This window comes from Parasteatoda tepidariorum, chromosome 6 (genome assembly GCF_982258835.1).
Source record: "Parasteatoda tepidariorum strain Cologne lab strain chromosome 6, Ptep-v5.0, whole genome shotgun sequence".
Taxonomy (NCBI): domain Eukaryota; kingdom Metazoa; phylum Arthropoda; class Arachnida; order Araneae; family Theridiidae; genus Parasteatoda; species Parasteatoda tepidariorum.
In genome coordinates, this window is record NC_141760.1 from 57,371,940 (window position 1) to 57,395,877 (window position 23,938).

General features: G+C 28.8%; 1 protein-coding gene across 7 annotated transcripts in view; it reads right to left on the reverse strand.

Moving 5' to 3' along the window:
- Positions 1 to 245: 245 nt before the first annotated feature.
- LOC107441317 (uncharacterized) overlaps positions 246 to 23,938 on the reverse strand; it is a 206,085-nt gene continuing 182,392 nt past the window's right edge. For 4 of the 7 annotated variants that reach the window (XR_015434916.1, XR_015434915.1, XR_015434914.1 and 1 more), the window contains exons 4-6: positions 18,696 to 18,829; positions 14,796 to 14,872; positions 12,839 to 12,893 (exon numbers count right to left, since the gene is read on the reverse strand). Coding sequence is in view for 2 of the 7 variants with exons in the window: in XM_087166622.1 (XP_087022748.1) it covers positions 359 to 448; positions 7,314 to 7,534; positions 10,660 to 10,815; positions 12,839 to 12,893; positions 14,796 to 14,819 (546 nt within the window). In the remaining 5 variants the exon portion in view is untranslated. Of the gene's footprint in view, positions 449 to 7,313; positions 7,535 to 10,659; positions 10,816 to 12,838; positions 12,894 to 14,795; positions 14,873 to 18,695; positions 18,830 to 23,938 lie in introns of those variants that run through there. The other 3 variants (XM_087166622.1, XM_087166623.1, XR_015434913.1) reach the window with 3 other exon arrangements.

Genomic DNA, 23,938 nt, shown 5'->3' on the forward strand with positions numbered 1-23,938 from the left:
CTAGAATACTATCTCTCTGAGATTAGAAATTTTTTGCAGTGAATAGTTTCAACTTTCAAAATTGTTTTTTCACACAGAAACAACAAATATTGAGAAGGTTGCCGATTGGGGTTGCCGAGTTTCAGCGAACAGAGTCTTAAACCCTTAGTAAAGAAACTATAGGTTTGCATTTGACTGAAGTTTATACGTGAACTCCTGAAGCAAAATACTGAAGGGAAAAAAACTACATGCGTAATTGTAGTGTCTTAGAGTACAAAATGTTTCTTTATTGGCACAAACATGCATTTAACACAGCATAAATTATGAACAAAAATTTCACATGAAAGAAACAGTTTTAAATATTTTGTACAGTTGTCAATCATTTAATTTTCGCTGAACGTTGATAAAAGTAGTAAAGATAATCCTTGTCATGCTTATTGCAGCCAAGTTTTGTCTTCGTAACTTGAATCTGAAATAATAACGGGTTATATTTATTTCTAAACGTTTCATAGAAATCTGAGAACATGAAGAATCTTATTGAAGTTAATAAGAAAACAGAGTTCTAAACACTTAAAAGAAAGTTTCGTGTGCGGATAGAAATGAAAAGCACCGCTGTTTGACTTTAAAGGAATAAAATTATTTTATAGAATTAGAACTATTTCAAATTTAGAATTAGATAAGATTTATTTAGAATTATTTTTTTTTAGAAATAGAATTATTTTAAATGATTTTTAATCACTTAATTTACCTGATTCACGTCGATAATTATATGCCAAGTGTTGATATTGTTTAGTTTCGCATCCTGAATAATAGTTTTTCTAACGCCAATGAGTATAAACTTCTAGGACTTTTGACATTTTGAAAAAAGCTAGAGAATATTTATTAGGGTAGGTGTGTACAGAATATCTCGTATGGGTGCTGGGTGTTCTATATTCCCTACAAAGCAAATGTTAAAAAAGTATGTTTCTGTGTATGCTAATTTCTGTGTAAAAGTGCTAAATGAAAAGTATTTAATATTACAATTTTGAAATTACAATTAGATTAAATTAAAATAAATATAAGAAATGTCGCGTATTTGAGTAAGTATTTATAGTTTAAAATGACACAAATACTGTTTTGGAATTTGTTTTATAAAATTGATTTCAAATATTAGGGTTTTTTAAAGAATTGATGAGGGCATGTAGAAAAGAAAATTTATTAAATGAAGTGTATAGAATTTTAACAATTTTTATTTTTATAAATTGGTGCTCCCCGAAATCTTGATGTGCACCAGTTGTTAAATTTGAATAATTACTTTTACAATTGCTTATCTACAACTTTCAAAATTGAGAAAATTAAGAATTTAAACAAAATTAATTTAAACAAAATTAATTTAAACAAAAGTCTATTAAATGGACACAACTTTTAAGAATACGTTTGCAATGCAAATTATATAATTTATTGCGTAATTCAAATTACGAAAAATATTTAGTGAAAGTTGAGTAAGATCGAGTAGCTGAGGTTAGAAGGCCTACTGGAGTTAAACTATTTCACCTAGAAATGACCAGATACCATTGTTTTGTTGTGTACAATATATCATTTACATAAGAAGTCACAGATGCACTAATTTTTTTAACAAGTGCTTTTTTTCAAGAAAAAGCTCACCCTGCTTTCTCTATTAGTGGGAATTTCTCTACTAATTTCTATTTTAATGAAACAATTTACATGTGATCTAGTCATGGTAATACTCAAGGGGGAATGGAGAGAGGGACAATAGGCCCAGAATTTGAGGCTCTTGAGGACCAGACCGAAATTTTCTTACTACAAATATTGTGTTGATTGATTAGATTTTTTTAAAAAAAAAATTCAAGGCATTTCTTTATATCCATATAAAAACTACGATTTCAGAAATAGGGATTTTAAAAATTCTACAAAATATGAAAATAAAGTTTTTTGCGGTTTGAGGAAAAGGGCAGCTATAAATTTTGTCTTGGAGTTCAATCTTCTTGAGAAAGGGGGAGGAGGAGGGGCAAACCCGTGTATTTACCGGACTTACTCTGAGGGCAGAGGTTATTGTAACATAATAGAATATTGCCACTATTGGATTAAATCCTTATTGTTTGAAAGAGTATAAATCTTTAGTAAACATATAGTAAGTTGAACTAAAAATTACTTTTGTAACTGTAATGATCAATAAATAAGTCTAGTTTAAGAACAGAAGAACATTAGAGAATTGATATAGTGAAACAAACTTATCTGCACAAACGCCATGAATTAATCAAAAACATCATGTGAATGTGGTATGTCATTCTTCTCGAATTTTCAAGTACAGTTAAGAGTTTATTCTTTAGGAAACGGAACTAATTTCGGCACAATCGACGAGGGACTCGATTTTATCCTACTATCCGTTCTTACCCCATCTTCCCTACTAATCTTCCTAAATCACTGACTACTTTTCCCCATATATATATATATATATATATATATATATATATATATATATATATATATATATATATATATATATATATATATATATATATATATATATATATATATATATATATATATATATATATATATATATATATATATATATATATATATATATATATATATATATATATATATATATATATATATATATACAGGTGATTATCAAAATAATGGAAACACTTGTGAATAAAAGGGACATTTAAGAATTCGCTTCATAAGCATTAAAATATAATCTTAGCTACCAGTATTTTTTAATATAAAAAGTACATATATTAGGTGGTATGAGAGAGCTTTAACAGAGTTGTCTACGTTTTGAATTTTTTGTCAGAAGCTTAAAATGTCAGACCTCACAGATTTTCAGAGAGGCCAAATTGTAGGAGCCCGGCTAGTTGGAGCAACAGTGACCGAAACATCCCAGCTTTTAGGCGTTTCTAGAGGTACGGTGTCTAAAGTCATGACAGCATACACACAGCGCGGAAAGACAAGCTCAGCAAAGCAAAATAGTGGATGGAAGGAGAAGCTGAGTGAAAGAGACCGACGGGTATTGAAGCGGATTGTAATGTCTAAAAAGAAAACAACTGCAGCCAAAGTGACCGCAGAGCTCAATCAGCATCTGGATTCTCCAGTGTCAACAATTACAGTTAGGAGATACCTTCATAAAGAGAACTTTTACGGCAGAACAGCAATTCCCAAGCCACTTGTCACAGATGCTAATGCAAAACGTCGTGTAGAGTGGTGCCACAACCACAAAACCTGGTCGATTGATAAGTGCAAGACTGTTATATGGTCAGACGAATCGTCTTTCACACTTTTCCCCACAACAGGACGGGTACATGTCTGGAGAGCACCTGCACAAGCGTATGATCCTGATTGCCTCCATCCAACTGTCAAGCATGGAGGTGGATTGGTCATGGTATGGGCAGCCGTGTCATGATTTTCTGCTGGCCCAATGGTAACCCTGAAAGGAAGGATCACTGGGGAGAAGTATAGAGAAGTTTTAGCTGACCAGGTCCATCCTATGATGCAAATTTTGTTTCCTGCAGGAGATGGAATTTTCGAGGATGATAACGCCCCTATTCATGCAGCCAGAGTTGTCCAATCATGGTTTGATGAACATGAGGATGAAGTGGAACATCTACCTTGGCCAGCACAGTCCCCAGACCTCAATATAATCGAACCGTTGTGGTCTAGTTTAGAGCTTTCAATCCGGAATCGATATCCTCCACCGGCATCTCTCACGGAACTTTCACAATATCTCCATGAAGAATGGTACAATATTCTTCTAAACACTATTCAGAATTTGTATGATACGATTCCTAGGCGAATCCAAGCTGTTTTGCATGCAAAAGGCGGTCCTACGCCATATTAATAAAGGATTCCTTCAAAATCTGAGGTGTTTCCATTATTTTGATAACCACCTATATATATATATATATATATATATATATATATATATATATATATATATATATATATATATATATATATATATATATATATATATATATATATATATATATATATATATATATATATATATATATATATATATATATATATATCAGGGCAGAAAGTCCTTATATAGCAAGACGGAAAAGAGTAAAAACTGGTATGAAAGACATTTCATTCTAGTATTTTTTTCGAGAAAAACTAAATATCTGTAACTATCAATATTTCTTTTATAATTTTAGCATATATATAAAACTGCAAATTTTCCAAGATAAAGTAGTTATTGTAGCATAGTTTAAAAAAAGAAAAAGTAAACTTCTCCAGAAAACTAGTAATAACTGAAATGGTTTTACTACCAGCCTTTCCTATTTTCCGTCTCGCTTTCACCCCTGATATATATATACATAATTTTATACTAGTGACTACATTATTCTTCTAAAAACCTCTTCATTTTTTAATTTAAGACGACATTTTATCACATGAACACAATTTTTATGAACGCTTCTTAAGTACAAATTACATTTTGTGTTCCTTTGACACCCATCTGTTTCCTTATGAATTAAAGCTTTACATATGTTTAAGCTTAATATGATTAAAATATTCTGAATAAATCGTTGAAAACACAAGAAATTGGAAACAAGTAATTAAATTATTTTTTGTGTTAACGTTTCGAGTAAACCTTAATTGATGGAACAAGTTGATCAAGTTTACGTTAAAGTTTATCTTGTCACTTTTAAATTACACGTTTATGAAACTTTTAATACATATTATTTTTCTTATTTTTCGAAAGAATAACTTTACACATTTATCGCGAGATCACATGTTATTAGAATTAGGAATAGAAACATTTAATTAAGTAACTACAACATTATTATTATTTTTTCAGTTTGCACAGTAGAATATTTAAAAATAATCTATTTTAATTTACGTTAAATTTTTTTTTGTATGTTTCAATAATTACGTGAAGGGGGAAATTCTTTTACATTAACGTCATTTAATATTTTTAAATATTTTTTTAAATGTTGTGTTTAAATATTTTTAAATTAACGTCACATCGAATGCATTTTAGCATTAGATTTGACGTTAATTTAAAAATATTCAAACAGATAATTTTTATAAGTCAATTTACTTTTGAAAAAAACATTGATGCTTGAAAATTATATATTATTAGATATCATTACGACTATTTTGAATGAAAATTTGTTTATTTACCTGGGTTATTATATTTTTTAGTTTACAAAAAATGTTTGTCAACCAATCTACAGCCAATTCATTTATTTTTCATGTTTCTATAAGAGTTGAAATTAATCATTCTCAGATATAATTGAAAAAGATTGAACTGAAGTAACAACAAAACTTTTCATAGTTATTAAAAATAAATGGATTCATGAAACACATTAATTGGTTATGGTTCGGTTTCATTTCAAACTCTAAAATAAATCTTGAAAGAATTTAATAAGAAAAAATAATTTTTTACGGGAAATACGAAACTAGAATATTTTAAAGCCAGGTATGATAAAATAGTTATACAAAGCGTTTTTTTCTAAATTTAATTAGATCGTAAATGTAACGAATTTTTAAAAATGTTCAATGTTTTTGATTTTAAATTTAGTCATAGATTTTTTTACTACGTTAAGATATATTTTAGAATATTTTGATCAAAATGATGTTTTTAAACTTTGTTAGCTTGTTTCTATGAACGAAGCTGCTGTTAGACAATACTAGGCAACCTTCTTTGCAACGCAAAAGTTAGCGGGACGTTTTTCTTTATATTTTTAAAAATAATATAAAATATTATAATATAAGTAAAATTTAACTGAATTTTTAAACATGCAATTGCATGTTTAAAAGTTCCTTGGATTTAGACTTGCATCGCGATGTTTCATTCTCAAGAAGTGAAGTTCATCTGTTTATTGTATGTCATCTGTTTATTGTATGTCCCCTAAAAGAAGAGGTGATTTAAAACAAAATATACTAATAAAAATTCGAGGGAAATAAAAATGTGCGGTTTTGTTACTATTTAAAAAAAGAAACTGTATATTTTTTTATAATATTTTAAAATTAGTAATTTGCTAATAGAAGGGGCAACTGATTGGAAAAACTATGCGTACTAATGCATGTCAGACTATTTTAACCGTAACATTTGCAACAATAGGGTCTGTTAATTTTGTACTGACATTACACAACTTTGTTGCCATAAGAAAAGTTGGTTATTAGAAAAATAGTTTTACACTTTTTTTTAAGGTGGCAGGGCAATCTGTGAACAAACTTCGTAACTAATTAAAAAAATGTCAGATAAACTAATTTCCTAAGCAGAATGAAGTAAATTGTTTTCCGTTTTTTATTTACGTGCTGGTCATTTTTGGAGCATCTTGTTTCGATTTCTAATAGAATTTCCACTAAGAAGAGACTGGCAGAAGTAGGTATAGAGATTGAGGACATGCGATATTGAATTTGTGTAAAAAAATGCTTTTGATAACTATTAATTTAGGAATTTGGGAAATAAAACACTGTAAAAACTGTGCACTGGGAGACAAAATAGAGAGTACTAAAAATGTGACCTCACTGCTGCACATCTCGAATAAGGAACCATGGTGAAGATATTCAGCTTCGTTTGAATGGCATTAAAATCTTTTCGTCTTTTTTAAATATAGAGTTGAATATCTTTTAAACTTTTAAAATAAGTTTTTATTTTAAACAAAAAATGTTGGTATATTTAAATTGCATTTACAAAGTAACAAATTTATTAAATAAAAATTGTCAATTGTTAAATAAGTCAAAAATATGATGCGCTCTTACTTCAATTAAGATGAGCAGTGTTTATAACTAAAAAGGAACTAAGAGAACAATATAAGCATGATTCCACTTTATTTTTGCTGTTGCTGTTGATATTGTTATATTTCTTTCAAGAGAGTAATCAAATATAAATACATTTTTAAATAATCGAACTCGATGAAATCCTATAAAAATATTGATTGACTATACATTTCATACTAAAGTTGATTTTTTCATGCTACTTTTTATTTAAAACTCCATCTCTTTTAAAGAGTTTTATATAACGTTAACTTATAACCTGTGAAAACTGTGATTTTTAAAAATGTTTTGATCCTGTTATAAATTTTGTTGGAAAATATTTCTTATACTTGATTTTTTTTTCTTTATTAAAAATGTTTGAAAGTCCAAAAACGCATAATGTTTTAAAATTAAAAAAAGAAAACACCAGTTGTGAAAGGTATTCAAAAAATATTTTCAAAGTTTAAAATTTATTTTGTTAATGTTTAGCCTAACACTGCATCGAGTTATTTCTTATGTACATTCTTTTATTTAATTAACTCAAAAGTAGGCATAAATATGGTTCAACAAATTTAAACTCATATTAAACCTCGATTCAGGTTTAACGTTTGTCTTACCTCACCAAGAATTTCACAGAATGTACCGTTTCCTGAAAATCCTTGAGGACAGGGTCCACAAATGTATCCGGGATCTTTTTCAACGTTGTAACATTGAACATCTGCCCAACATGGATTTTCTAAGCATCGATTCACTTGTGTGCAGTTTTTACCATCCCCTGTGTAACCTGGTGGGCAAGTACCACATCTGTATCCTTTATTAACATTAAAGCATTTCACACCTAATTAAAAAAAAAGAAGTATTTCAGTTTATTATTTACAAAAAGGGAAATAAATTAAATGTTTCCAACGAAATTGTTGCGACAAAATCATTATGTACAATGTAAAAAATTTAAGGTTCTTTTCAAATTTGGCGAGATGGTTATTGTTTGGGAAACAGAAGAAGCTATTAAAAGGAAATATTCCTATTGATTACATGCTTTACAAATTGGGCTGTTTGCTACTGCACACCAACTCCAATGATTGGTTCACAATAATTGTTGTTTCATGCCATAAAACAGTTTTTCTACGAAAGATGAAGTTATTCACTAAAAATAAATGTACTAAAAATACATGTACTAAAAAGAATTACGTTTTCTTACGTTTGTGCACCTCCCCCCTTTCTCACATTCAAATATTTCTATTATGATTCTATTAAGATCTATTCGTGAACATAAGAAATTTTTCTAAGCAATCACTTCTTAAAATAATACTTAAAATCTAAAAGTATATAGTTATAACAAATTTGGAGAGTTCACAATCGTAGTTTCCGTTTCCGCTTGCCAAACTGATGAATATTTTAAATAAAATTTTTGCATGCATGCAGTTGATCATTATATTCTCATTTAACGAATCTCTTTAACTGTTGACGTATGCCTGATGTTTTTAGGCAGAGGGGGTGCGATAGTTCTTGTTTTCCAGTGGGGCCATCTATGGCCAAGAATTCGACTTCTGCCACACCATACGTCTTACCCGTTTATAGGGAGGACCCATTCATACATCCATTCATTCATCCACAGATCGTAATTTTGACCTGAATCAGAGAACGATCGATCTCCAATCCAGTAACCCCAGAAGTATTGATTTGTTATGGGAACATGGAGGACTTTTGCGACTCGACAGATTTAACGTGCGTCAGTCAATTTACTACACGGAGAGTCTTCGGCCGGTGGGGTTCGAACCCACAAACTCTCGGACATGGGCCCAGCGCCCTACCGACCAGGCTATCCCGGCTATCTCCTTAACTGTACCATATAATAGAATGATAATGTAATTTGAAGAAAAAAAGTAAAATGATTAATAAGATAAGAAACGATTTAAATAATTTTATCTTAAAGTGTAGCAGAGAATTATGTAATACTACTACTACTAATAACAATAATAATTCTTAGTGTAGAAAACAGTCAAATTCAAAAACGTAATAATAGAAGTGCTGCGGTGCAATTGAAAAAAATCAACGTAAGCGTCAAAAAATAAAAAATTGAGATTTTTATATATTTGGCATCTTTATAAGGCATCTTTATCTTTATTTGGCATCTTATACTTCACATTTAAAAAAAATCCAAAAATGAAATTCGTTTTATCAGGTTTTTGAAAATCTATTTTAGTTTTTATTAGAAATAGAAGAAGAAAAGTTGTCAAGTGTCTCGGTCACTTTCTCGGTTGTCAAGCACTTAGGTTGTTTATTCAATTGCACGGTAGAGTACAGGCAGATACCTTTAAATAAGAGATACAGAAATATTTATAGGAAAACAATACCTTTATGGCTTTTATTAATTTTATGTTGATACCAATCAAAACAATATAGAAATCAGTGTGGGAAAACTTATTCCTACTAAGAAATTTTTCGCTCAATAAACCACCGACATCAATGGAAGAACTGTGTTAGACCATTCTAAGAGAAATGATTCAGCATATTGTATTTTTGCAGTGTTTTTGATTATTTTAAACTTCGAAATATTTCCTTAAAAAGAATACGGCAATATGCCATTCTTTCTTGTACTAACAATGCAGGGCAACTTTTAATTTCTGAATTTACTACTATTATATTAATTGAATTTATTTTGATGCTATTGTTTGTACAGAACAGAATTGTTTAATTTTATAACAAGCGTTTTGAAGTTTTAAATAAAACAATCGATTTAAAGAGTGTAATAACCACACAAAAAATAAATAAATCATATGATAAAAACGAAAAACAAATTATACTGTGGACGAGGACGTGCGCCGAGTTTTGAGGCCCGAACAAAAGCTCAAATGAGAACCACGTTCTTTTGGTGAAATAATTTCAATTTCACAGTGATTGCACAATAAGTTATCAACATTCCAATCGAGTATAAAAAATTGCCCTGAAATTTTTTTTCTCAGAAATTTAAAACTGGGTATTTTGTAACCAGGAGTTGAAGTACGCAACTCTTTTTTTTATCTCGAACAGCATGGAAATACGCTGAAAAAAGCCATTCCTGCTTTGTTAAAAAGAATATCAGAAATAGAGACGCTGAAGATAATGTGAACTTATAAAAAAAGAACAATTAATGACACAAAATTCAAAGAATGTAGTTTTTGAAGGCTTATTTTAAGAAATGCAGTAAACAATCAATGCTTTCAAATATTGAAATTTTCACTCGTTCAATGCTTTCATACATCGAATTTTAGTTATTATAGCTTATGAAGGCTCACCTTAAGAAATGCAGTCATCAATGAATGCTTTCATAAATCGAACTTTGAGAGCAATATATATTCGTCCTAATTTACTTACTGTGTTCTATTAAGAACATCTTTATGTCTCTAAACACAATTTGCTAGATGTTTTTATACAAAAAAAAACATTGAGTCTGCAAATCCTGAAGTGCATTTACATGAAACAAAAGTAATGTACATATTCGCAACTTGAATGCAATATCAAAAAACCGCTTTATCAAACTTAACAAATCTCATTAAAAATTGCATTTTTGTGAAATATTAGAGCAAAAATTTGTCCTTCCCACAATTTGAGGTGAGTTTATTTAAAGCTGGATGAGGCAGCATTTTTTTTTAAAAATGGGATTCAGATATTTTCCACATAATTATAATACGCAATAAGCAGAAATAAGTTTTAAATTAATCCATTTCACCCAATTCATTTCATGTTTCTCCTGTAATTAAAATTTTGAAATTATAATTTGTTTAAAAAACACCTAACAATTTTTATTAGTTTTCCTAAAAATATTATTCAGTACTTTTTTGCACCCTATACAGTCCTTCAACAAAACCTTACTTTCAGTTTGGAATAGAAATATCCAGATTAGTTCTCCCACATTGCTAGAATAAAACAGCAAAATCTATTCCATTGCAATTCAGGTGTATTTAATATATTTAATATGACTACCTTTATAGCAGGGTCTATCATTGCAATTGATATCTTTTTCACACTTCACTCCATCTCCTTTGAATTCTCTTGGGCACTCTCCGCAGCGATATCCATCAGCAGAATCAACACAATCCACTCCAGGGTAACACGGATTGTCACGACAAAGCTTGTGCACTAGAACAGAATGATATTCCGAAATCAACTACGAACGCGATAATGAGCAAGCCTTTTGCATTTTCCTTAAGGGGTATAAGATTAATATTAATTATATTTCGAGAGATATTGATTGTACTAGGTGGTCAACGGTATATAACTCAGGAGTGCAGTAATTTATAGCAATACCTTTGAGAGGACATTAATACAATATTTGAAAAAGGTTTAAATATGTTTTAATGGGCCGTAGTGGCTCGGGTAATGAAGCATTTGCCTTCCAGTGGGGTAAGCCGGGTTCGAATCTCAGCGATGACTGGTCGATACGAACTCGGCACCCAGCTTACACCGACCACCGAGCTAATGTAAAATATCCTCAGTGGTGGAAAGATCATGGGTTAGAGTTCCCATGCCATCCGGAGGTTTTCGTGGTTTTCCTCTCCCTGTAACGCAAATGTGGGTCAGTTCCCTCAAAAAGTCCTCTATGAAGGCGGATTTCTCTCAATACATGTTCCAGGAGTTCCCTTGTCTTCTGTATAGGGTTTAAAATATCAAGGTTAAGGAGTTGAACATTGGGAGTCGTAATCCCAAAAAATTGGGTCGGCTGTTCAATTACGGTTATAAAATAAAATATGTCATGTATTTATTTTTTTGGATGAAAGTTAGAGGCTATATAACTGGTATTGAAAAAAAATTTACTGTTTTTAAATTAATGAAATAGATATGTATGGATAAAACTTGTTTATAACTAAGATTTCAAGTATATTTTGTTTATTATAGAATAACCAATCAAATTTAAAAGTATGTATGGAAATTGGTAACCCAACTTAAGGGGACAAATGACATTAAAAACAAAAGGGTGCAATTTTTATTCGAACATTTTCAATTTTTAACAGAATATTAATAGCGTTAGTCGCAATCTGGGCACAAAGTTTTCGAAGAAAATAATAATTAGTTTTATTATTTTCTTCGTTATTAGTTTAGCTAAAAGTATGGTTTTTAATTGTTGGTAACCGAAAAGCTCCTTGCGCAAGAAATTTTATTTTTTTAATTAAATTTTTACCCAAATACGTTGTTTATGAGAATTAAAATAAATTTAAGTGGTTATGGTAACTGTAAAAAGTATAACTTAACTAGCCCCTCCCCCAATGAACCACCTGATGCGCAAATTCATGCTCTTTTCAGACATGAATTAACGCTAAAAAATATGTTTTTCTTAATTCAATAATTTTTGCAACAAAATCGAATATTTTGAAATGATTGAAAGCGGGAAAATAACAATATCGCATTTCCGGGCTACTCAGGTTAAAATTTAATTAAAAACTGTAATTGGAAAGCTGTCAGCACACATTATAATGTAAAACTCCATTGTTTAGATACTTATCGAAAATCAATTTAAATGCACTGATATAAGCTATATTAGTTAAATTTAAACGATTTGGCGAAGGGCAAAACTAAACGGAAAATTCTATATGCAAACGTATTTTGGTAAACTGGGTTTGCCTTAGTCATCGAAAATGAATGTTTTTTATAGTTCAGTAATTAAAATTTCTCATGCGGTTTTATTCTATTTTGAGAATTAAAGATTTCCTTACTAATCTATTGTAAGGAAAAAAAATAATTAGTGTCTTTCTTGAAAAAAGGATTAAAAGAAATGTAAATTTTAAGTAAATGAGTTAAAAAAAATCACGGAAATAAGTAATACATATCTATCACATGATAATACTTGAAAAAAGTGTTATTATTGGAATTAAAAAATAAATATTATGATAAAAATCAGAGGTTCATTAGTTAAACTTTTCATAGAGAATTGATACTTGTAAGTGCTTGAACATTAAGGAGCTTTTTTGACATATATTTTCAAATAATGCTGCTTGCATAAGTTTAGTCATATTGTTTTATTTCAAATTACGTGTGTAAAAAACCTACAAAATAGTTTGTTATAATTTTGTAGAACTGATATTTCTTTTATATTTTAAAAATCAAACTTAATATTAATAAAAAATATGCAAGTAAGACTAAAATAAAAAATATTGAAATTACTTACCATGACACATTTCACATCGCTCCAATGTATTTCTTAAAAGTTTTGTTTCTTTCGTCTATTGAAATGAAAAAAAGTTTTATCATTTTGGGATTAAAACATAGATGAAAAGATAATTTTTTAAACGACTATCACATTCGTAATTGCTGTAACTGTTATTGCTGTTTATGCAATAATCTTTCAAAAACGAAAATGTTAAATAAAATACAGTCAAAGTATTCTGCCTAATTAGAAAGTAAATTTTAATTACTAGAAAATTTATTTTTCTTTAATTACTTGAAAATTAATTATTACTCCCTTTAGGGAAATATTCGACGTAATTTCTGTTAAGTATCACATATCATGATTATAAAAACTTATTAACTGTTTATAACATATACATTGGATAAAAGATTTCATTGTCACAAACTTTTATAAACTTTAGTAAATTTTAAATTATTATTAACAGATTTTAAAGATTTCAGTTATAAACTGTTTATTTTTAAGCGGTTAAGGAGCAGTCTTGTATCGTATTGTTGCATTTTGAAAGAAAAGCGGTATAATTTAAATAAAAAAATTAATATTTATACTTAGTCAAAGTCTCTTTTTCAGAATTTCGATAAATTGAGATATTTTTTGCATCCTGTATAACTAAGTAGCAAACATATATTTCGAAACATTTTTCTAGATAAAACGTTTGAAATTTATTTTCATAAATGCACTTTACTAACGATTATTTACATATTTTTAGAAGATAATGTAGGTATAATTTAACAATAAAAAATAGTTGAGATAGAAGTTTTCGTTAGAGATTCTTCTATATTCTTCATTTAATATATTTTCAAATGTGGGAAACAAAGATAAATTGTTTATGGGTAATGCAGTTTTGGAACGCAAGTGCCTAGATTTGTATTCGAATGACGAGTCTTTGTATTGCACTCGGAATTACTCTGAGAGGATATTGTGCATATGCAATGATTTCAAATTTGTCCTTTATATCAGGATTCATTGTTGAAAGACGCGAAGAGCTCTGCCATCTGGTGCTCTAATCAATTCATTTCTAGCCTCAATTGAAAGAAACATTTTTGAAAAAGGTTCAGTAGCAGAAGCAAATGTCTTTAGAATACTAAAAATTTTCTTTTACTTAGCATTTTATGTGTGTTATAAAGATAAACTTATTTGAAAATATTTTAACATTAGTTTAAATATTTCTTTGATGTTATTCCTATAATGAGAAAAAAGTATGGCCCAAATTTCCCGAATTCGGTAAAATTTAACAGTTTTCTGGCTCCATGGGAACACTAAAAATTATGGTAACTTTTACCGTAGAGCTTTGGTAATGATTTTTTATAAAATTAACAACAGAAAATGGTTTAATTGCCATGCTGTTTGGTAAAAATGAAAATTACTTATTATGAACTTATTTGAATAGTTGAAAATTTTAACAATATTAGTATGATTTGAGATAACTCAAATCTGTCCAGTTTGATAAGCTATATTTTTTTTACTAAACATTTGTTTGTAACTCTTGTAAACACTTTATTTATTATCGTAAACGCTTGTTTTAGTTAAAAAAGGCCCATTCATATTTTTTAACCAATGAAGCAGATTTTGCAAGAATTGCGATGTTTGGCATATTTTAAGTTATTTTATATTGCATGTATAATTAGAAATTTGAAGTGATATAAAGAGATTTAAAAGCTTATTTTTTGATAAAAAAGTAGAAAAAATAATTCAAAAATTGATCTACACTATCATAATAAAAACTATGCGTATAACTTAAAACGAGCTAAAATAACAGATGCTGAATTTGAAATCGAGTACTTCAGATGAAACAATAAACTGCTTCAGTCTAAGAATAAAAAATAATTTTCGAATACTTAAACTTATTAACTCTTTCCGAAAAACATTTTCTTCATTAAGAACTTATGTTAAGGCTTTAGAGAAATTATTTAATGAAATAACACATACGAAATACTACCTGAGCTTCGATGCTCTGGCGCATATCTTCAAGAACAGATGCCAATTCTTCAATATTCGAAAGTAACTGATCTACATCTAAAAGAAAACAAAGAAATAAGCCTTTTTATAACGTATATATTATTATTTTTAATTTATAACACTTTTTACTTATTTCAATTCTTAATTTGTTTTTTTTAATAAATTTAAAAAATTTAACTTATTAAGTTTTTATCATAAAGTAGAGATAAAAATCCAAAAAAAATTACTATGTATGCAGATATATTATTAATAGTAAATTTAAACGTCCTCACAGTGAATTCGTGTAAAAATTCATTTAATGTTATTTTATTCTAATATTTAAAAAAAAGTTAATTTAAAAGCACAAAATAATAAATATTTAAAAGAGTATATATTCATTTTTCAAAGTTATAAAGTGTTATTTTTAGGATATTCAGCAGAGGCAAGAATTAACAGTATTCTGGATATCTCAAAGGTAATTAATATCAGTTAAAGTAACTCTGGTGCTAGCTGAAGGTTATCAATGGGTCTAAAAATCAACTTTAAACCCGATTTAAACCAATTGCATGCAGCCCTTGAATTTAAGTCTTCTTGCATATTTTAAGTGGTGTTTTGTTTGGATAGGTTGGCGTATCTGACAATAGTGTTTTTTGGTTTAAATGAATTCAATCATTGTTTCTTCCTTCTTTTTATTTGTATTTTTCTCTACAAACGTTTTTCTTCAAGTCAAAATCATCCACGTGAAGTTTGCTGATAAAGTTAAAATATTTCGGGGTTTTTCTTATGCAACAGCTAAAATCGGGAATTTTTTTAAGCCGAACTTTAACTGTCAATTCATTTGTAGATGAAAACTGCTTGGATGCTTTTATTTTTCATTTTTGTCAAAAGTTTATTATCATACTTCATCAGGAGTATTATTTTGAACTTTAAGTTTAGAAAAAAAGGTAAGTTTTATATGCTTAATATTGCACTAAAAATTAAGTACTGACTCTAATAACTCAATAATTTGTGATGATTTCAATAAGTTTGAAAAAAGGGAAGTCTTCTTCGCATCAATTTTGTTTTTTTTTCTTTATTTTGTGATGAGAAAATCATGTTGAATTTTCAATTTTGATTCATTTATTTGATAAGGAAATTGCATTTTACGTTTGACTGTCTGATATTTTTATTTTTTTGCTTAAAGAAATAAATTCCTTAACCTTTCAATACATGAATTCAAAAATAAAACGAATTTAAAAGGACATTCAATTGAAAATAAGACATTATTGAATTATTTTTATTTATGTACCCATGACAGTTTAAAACCCGAATTGAAATGTCTGGAGCATATTGTTACATTTTGAATACATTCGAAGAAAATATTCTCTCTGTAAAAGCTAAAAGTAATATGATTTCTTCTGGATAGGCTGTTTAAACAGTGGATATTATGATGGATGCAGATGAAATAGATGTGATATAGATAAAATACTTCAATGCTTCAAAAAGGGATTTTAATTTCATGCTTGAACTAATCTTTCAAACAATATCTGTTGTTTTTGTTGTTTCTAATGCCACTTGCCACACAGGCAAGCCTGCTTGTCAAACAATATTTTAAGAATGTGATTAAAAATTGTAATACCCATCACGTTTTCAAATTAAATGGTACACGTATTAAAATTACAGACTCTAAATTACAATTGTCTTTGAGAATGGGACTATTGAGGGCAATTTCTACAGCAGAAAGCATTGCATTCCTCTGGGTTTGTGTCTTGTATTCTTTTCTCACCATTTGGCATTCACTTGCTGACTCTCGTTGATTTGTTTTTTATTGTTTGAGTTAACATTTGTCATTTACAGTTGAACTAGAATGCGCATATTCATGCTAGTGTTACTAAGAATATTAATTTATTTTGATAATAAATATTTTAAATATATATGTACAATGCACAATAAATGGCTGGACAACTCAGAATAACTTCTGATCTAATGATCGGATCTTCACGTTCTAAGACTTAATCTTAAGGTTCTAAAGGGTGTTTTTAAATATGCTAGTTAATTTGTACAGATGATACTTCAAGTTACGAAATCAGACATAAACACGGAATTTCTATCAATGAACATACCTTTTTTTATGATGGATTCAGATTTCCAATCCCAAAAATATAGGGGGTAGTCGCAATCTTAGAAATAAAATCTCTATAATTTCATGAATGTTTGTTCTCCTCAAAGTTGTTTGCTTATTCCGTCATATTAACGTTGTTTGCTTATTTTAACTTTTTAGGAGAATTGAAATAATTTTGCACAAAATTTTAAAATTCATTTATTTAAAGTTAATTCCAGGGAAAATATAATATTTATTTATAATTTTATTATATTTTCAATAAATATTTATTATTTTTTGTAATTTTATTTAATAATAGACGAAAAAAAATTTTAAATTGTAAGGTAGTATACAATTTCTTACATCATTTTAAAGAATGCAATTTTAACAATTCATCTAAAGCTATAAATCAAAAAAACATTAATTAGCTAAAACAGCACGTGAGGGACAAGAATTACCTAGCTATGTGTGCAATAGCTCAACAATCCGGAAATGAAAATATTGCAAAATAAAAGTTGCCATACTTGCGATTTCTATAAATAATAGATAATTATGTCCCTTCTTTTTAAAATCAGAATCTTAATTATTCCATATAATAATTCCATATGATGCCTTAATATTTATCAAAATTAAATGATAGAATATACAACTTATTCATAAAATAAAGCAATTTCGCACCCTATTTTACTTTTATGCTTCGGTACAAACAAAATAAAGTGTTTGAAAATATTTACCTCATGGAATAAGCAACAATAAATTTGCAGTCACTCTCTAAATGGAAATTTTCTAAATGTATATAACTTTAGCTAAATGTGAAAATGATTAAGCTCTAGTTAGTTATTTACTTTCTAACTAAAATAACTAACTAAACAGCTTACCCGTAATTCAACAACAATAAAAAACGAAAGTCATAAATGTAACTTGTTAAATACGCTTAATCTGAAATTGCTTATTAAATAGATAATTTTAGATTTTAACTCTATATTTTGCTGGGAAAGCCTGGTCGGTAGGAAGCTGGGGCCATGTCTGAGAGTTTGTGGGCTCGAACAACGCCGACCGAAGACTCTCCGGGTAGTAAAGTGACTGATGCACGTTAAATCTGTCGAGTTGCAAAAATTCCTCCATGTTCCCATAACAAATCAATACCTCTGGGGGTACTGGATTGGAGATCGATCGTTCTCTGATTCAGGTCAAAATTACGATCTGTGAATGAATGAATGGATGTATGAATGGGTCTGCCCTATAAACGGGTGCGACGTATGGTGTGGCAGAAGTCGAATTCTTGGCCATAGATGGCGCCACTGTAAAGCAAGAACAATCGCACCCCCTCTGCCTAAACAGGCATACGTCAGCAACAAATCTATATTTGTGACTGATGCACGTAAAATCTGTCGAGTTGCAAAAGTTCTCCATGTTCCCATAACAAATCAATATCTCTAGGGATACTGGATTGGAGATCGATCGTTCTCTGATTTAGGTCAAAATTACGATCTGCAGATGAATGAATGGATGTATGAATGGGTCCGCCCTATAAACGGGTGTGACGTATGGTGTGGCAGAAGTCGAATTCTTGGCCATAGATGGCGCCACTGGAAGACAAGAACAATCGCACCCCCTCTGCCTAAACAGGCATACGTCAACAACCTCTCTATATTTTCATATTATAACTCTATATACTCCTGATATTTTAACTCTCATATTCTTTTCTCAAATGCTTTCAATGATTTGAAAAAATAATTATTTTTAAGATAAGAACATGCTGTAAACTAAAGGCTTATACAACTCTAGGAGATCATAATGACTAATTTCATTATTAATTACCCTTATGTTTGCTGACAATGTCTTCTGCAGTTTGATAAGCTTGAGGGTTCAGGAGTTGAACAGCCGGCTATTTTAAGAGCCCTTTTTAGGTTTGAGTTTTGAATGACTTGTATTTTCACTTTTCTATCTTTATCCTAGAAAACAATAGTATACTATTAGAAATTTTACTTTAATGTAAAACAATTTATAAATAAAAGCTATTAAATTGTTAACTTTATAAATTATTAAAAGTATTCAAAATGTTAATTGTAAGCTAGGGATAGGTACAAATTATTAAATAATAGAACGAGTGATAAAGAAATGCATAAGGAAAATGTAATTTTAATTCTGTTTATCTATTGTCCAATATAGAATATCTGTGATTTTTTAATAAGATTTTGGAATAAGCATTTTAAAGCATACAAAAAGCATTCGATGAAATATATAAACCACGAGATAGGGTATACTTTATTCCTTAAAACTTTAGTTTAAATACACAGGTATACAGAAAGAATCCTACTTTAAAATACATTACTATCGCATAAGTATGTACATTACCAAGAAGTCCCAGACGTTATATCAAGAAAATACTTCCATTTGTTTGAAATCTTTATTTTTTTAACGAATAAAAAGACTGCAATTTCAAATTTTGATATGAAAAAGAATTGTCGTAGTATATTTTTGTCTAAGTTGAATCGATAAAGTATTCTAACTTAGTAACGTTGTTGCCGCATTCAACTGCTTATGCTTATTAATGTGAATATCTATCTATCTATCTATCTATCTATCTATCTATCTATCTATCTATCTATATATATATATATATATATATATATATATGTATATATATATATATATATATATATATATATATATATATATATATATATATATATATATATATATATATATATATATATATATATATATATATATATATATATATATATATATATATATATATATATATATATATATATATAAGTTCAAAATGAAGAATAAAACAAAGAAAAATTATAGACATATGAAAAAAAAGGGGGGGGGGAATAACAAGTAAAAAAATAACAAACAACAGTTTATATATTAAAAAAAAAAAGAATGAAATTTTATTTAAAAATCCGGAAAAAAAAAGATATAATCTTTTCTTCAGCCCACACGATTATATCCGCAAAACAGAGTGCTTTCTGATATTGTATCAATAAAGCCAATGCAAAATATATTAATACAATAGTGTGAGGAGCACTCAAAAATTTTTTTTATAAAAATAACAATAAATAAATATATATATAATAAATGTATTATATATATATATATATATAAAATACATTTTCGACCATGTTGTTTTGGTACTTTCGTACACAAAGTCATTTTACCACGTTTATATAAACTTGCCTTCGTGTATGTCTGTCCGGGTGGAATTTTGTAATCGATTTTAAACTAACTTCCCAACTAGCTACAAACTTCAAATTTGGCACATAGTTCAGAATTGGATGACAATGCATGAAAATCAAGAGAAAAAAGACATACAAAGTAAAATAAAATTAAAATTTAAAAAAAAAAATTATTTTCGAGATTGTCTTTCGTTGTCGATTCCATTATTTCAAATTAGTATTACATGTCAGGTGAAAAGATTTTTATTGTCTGAGTATTTTTATTGGCTGAAAAATCACGTGGTAGGATCCAGTTTTTCCTCATTCATTTCCAGATTGTTTTGGTTGTCATCAGCATAAAACTAATGAAAGTCGTAAAGGTATTCGCGATCGCAACGAACTATAGGGGGCGTTGTTGTATGAGACGCTTACCTGCGATTTCTATATGAACCGTCATTCAGTTACTCTGGAGACGTCGTTAATGTAGCGTGTAGCATTGCAACGTTCCTTCTTTAATGTGGCTTATTAAATTTAAAAAAGAAAAATGCTTGATCTTCTTTCTTATACAACCGAAAACAAAATGGTATCTCTTTTTATTAGAGAAGGAACATCCAAAACACATCGGAAAAATATTTGTACATTAACAGAAAAAAATATGTATATTCTTATAAGAGTTAAAACCTAATGCCCGAGAAATAGTATTACTAAATTTAATGATATAACATGAAAGGCCCATTTAAACTTTACATTCTATAGTTTTAAGAATCATATTAGTTCAAAAATTAAAATGAACAAAAAGTATACGTAAGCCTCATAATTTTATGAAATTTAATTTTGTAAACAACGTTTTTTGACAACAATTTTTATCAAAAAATTTCAAGTTTCAATAAAAATCATTATTTAGAAACTAAGAAACGTAAAATAAAGAATGCTGACGAAACAAAAACAAAACAAAAAAAGACAATTCTTTTTTGTCGCCATTTTTAGTGCTACGAATATTCGTCTTTGGGATTTGCCAAAAACAAAACAAGATGCAATTTTATTTTTTCAGGAGGGAAATATTTTACCGAAAAAACAAAAATGTACCAATTCCCACAACATAAAACTTTATCTTGGTAAACGTACGTTTTGGAAATGTTATTTCATTTGGAATCTTATTCATCAGAGTTCATATGGCGATATGATTGTTTTGAATCTATGCTAAACTCTATATCGGCTCATTTTCCACCGAAATCCGATTAACTATTTTGATTTTAAATAAAGTGTTTTATTTTATGAATTGTCGCAAAAATTTTAAGTGTAGATTAGCGGCTCTTAAAAACCGCCAAATCTGTAGCGGCGGTGGCGTTAATACGTTAGTACCGAATTTTTATTCCATACTTTTCTGAATCATATTACTTCAAACATTGGAATATACAAGAAGTATACATAAACACATAATGTTATACCATTTAATTTTCAAAAAAAGTATTTTGAGAACAATTTTTATCAAAAAATTATAAACTAAAAAACGGAAAATAAAGAATTCTTAGGATAAAAAAACGATTTTAAGAATTCTTTACATTGAAATAAAGACTTTCATATTGTTTCTTTTTTTATTATTCTTATAGTTCTTAATCAGACGTAAAAACCCATTCTGTAGTGTAGAGAACCATCATCAAATGAAAAAAAAATATTTACAAGCAAATTTTTTATTGTAAAAATCATTGCACTTACCTGATTTATGATTCCCGGAGAATTCCAAAATGATAAGTTCCTTGTTTGAAAACTTTATTCTCAAATAATAGATACATAGTTTATACCTTCATTACTTTTAGATAACATACTACACAGCAAAATGTTATAATTGATATGAATTTGAATATGTAGCTAAAAACAGAATAGCTGAATTCTAGTTGAACTTATTCTTTCAAAATTAAAAAAAACTTACCAAGAAAACGATTTAAATTAATTAAGAATCAGCAGAAATGGCACTATTTCAAGTAACTTGGATAATTTTTTATTGTTGTTTTCCGAATTATATGGATACAGAAATATATACTATTCTATAACTATAACAATTCTGTATGTTCTGAATTCTTATTTATTCACTGGAATGACGAAAGCAATGTTGACTTCACTTTAATTCGTAATGAATTGAAGACAGAAGAAATGCATTTTACCTTAATACACACATCTGTAACAGTATCCGAAATCGGAAGTCATCAGTTGCAAGTTTGTTGATAATAGAAATTAAAAATTATTGAAGAATTTTTCTTCAAATGTTTGGCGTGTTCTGTTCCTGAAAGATTTACTAATATTCTGGAGATTTTTTTCAAGTTCTTCGGCCTTTTCCTTAGGGAAATTTTGTTTCCTATTTGCTGCTAAAAAATGGCGTCTGATTCAGTCAATGACTTTGATGGAACTAAATGAAAACGTGATAAATTAATGTCCGATATTTACAGGCTCCCGCTAGACGGCGTACTCGAGCGTTGCGATCGCGAATTGTTTTTCTATAAAGATTTTTGTATCTCTAATTTCAAATGAAAGTTCTATTATTTTAGTAGTGGTCTTGTAGTAGTCTTGACTACTCTTGACTAAGAAAAATAATCTAAATAAAAATATATACTTTTAAAAACCACGTTTTTTGTAGTGAATAATAATAATTAAAAAGTAATAATTTTTAAAAAATATAAAATAAAAATTAAAAAAATTATAATTTAAAATAAAAAAATTGAAAATAAAAAAATTCAAAATAAAAAATAATATTTTTAAAAACTACGTTTTTGTAGTGGAGAATAATAATTAAAAAAAATTGAGAAACGAAAAACGTGGGGCGCATGAAATACATAACAGCACATATACACATACATATACACATTTTCTTACTCATACACATGCACAGCCACATATACATCCACACACACATACATCCACACACAAACATATTCCACATCCACATTCAGATACAATTACAATTACAGATATACATTCACATATTCTCAAGAGCACACATACACACACTAATATAACATTACTGTTATGCATTTCATGCGCCCCACGTTTTTCGTTTTTCAAATTTGTTTTACTTAATATTCTCCACTACAAAAACGTGGTTTTTAAAAATATTATTTTTTATTTAATATTATTTTGTTTTGAGTTCAGGGAAAAAATTTTCGAAGGTTTGCATTGTTGGAGACTTTCACATCGGAGAATTGTGTTTTGCTGAAAATTTGATTCAAGTCCCCGGATCTAAACCCATGCCTGGGTCACTCAAGCAAGATTCTTCACATCACCATCAACAGCCTTGAACAACATTTACGAATTTGCAAAGGAATGGAAGTCTCTTTAGTTTGTTGACAATTCCGCGTCTTAGTTTCAGTTTGTCAAGTTCCACGTCTCTTCAGTTTGTTGACAGCATTGTACACAGTGAGTTCAGACGGTGCCCGTCCTGCATAGTAACTAGAGGTGATCGCATCTCTACCAGTTATTCGACACATCTCTACCGTTTTGACCTTCTGTCAAACTGTGTTGGAAGCTAAGTTGTGAATAAAGTTCTTTTTTAACCATTGAATTTCTATTTTGTTTAGTTTAATTTTGCTCACTTCTTTCCATGTTATGGGATTATTAGCGTTGATTTGGATCACTTTGCCTGATGTAAGGCTCCTATACTATCAGAGCTGACCTATCAAGCAGTATTGGAGCAAACAAGTTTGCACGTTAACGTTATGTTAGTATTGTGCTTATGTTAGCTCTTTGGAGCAAAAATAGATGATGAGTCGGCCTGTCTAATTCAGGGGCTCTCGCCTGACGTAACATTAAAAAAGTCATCTTGTCCTTAATTTCTGTGTAAGTGTGTGAAAAATAATTTATTAAAAATATAAGTGTTATTAAAATTACCTACGAATGGATTAA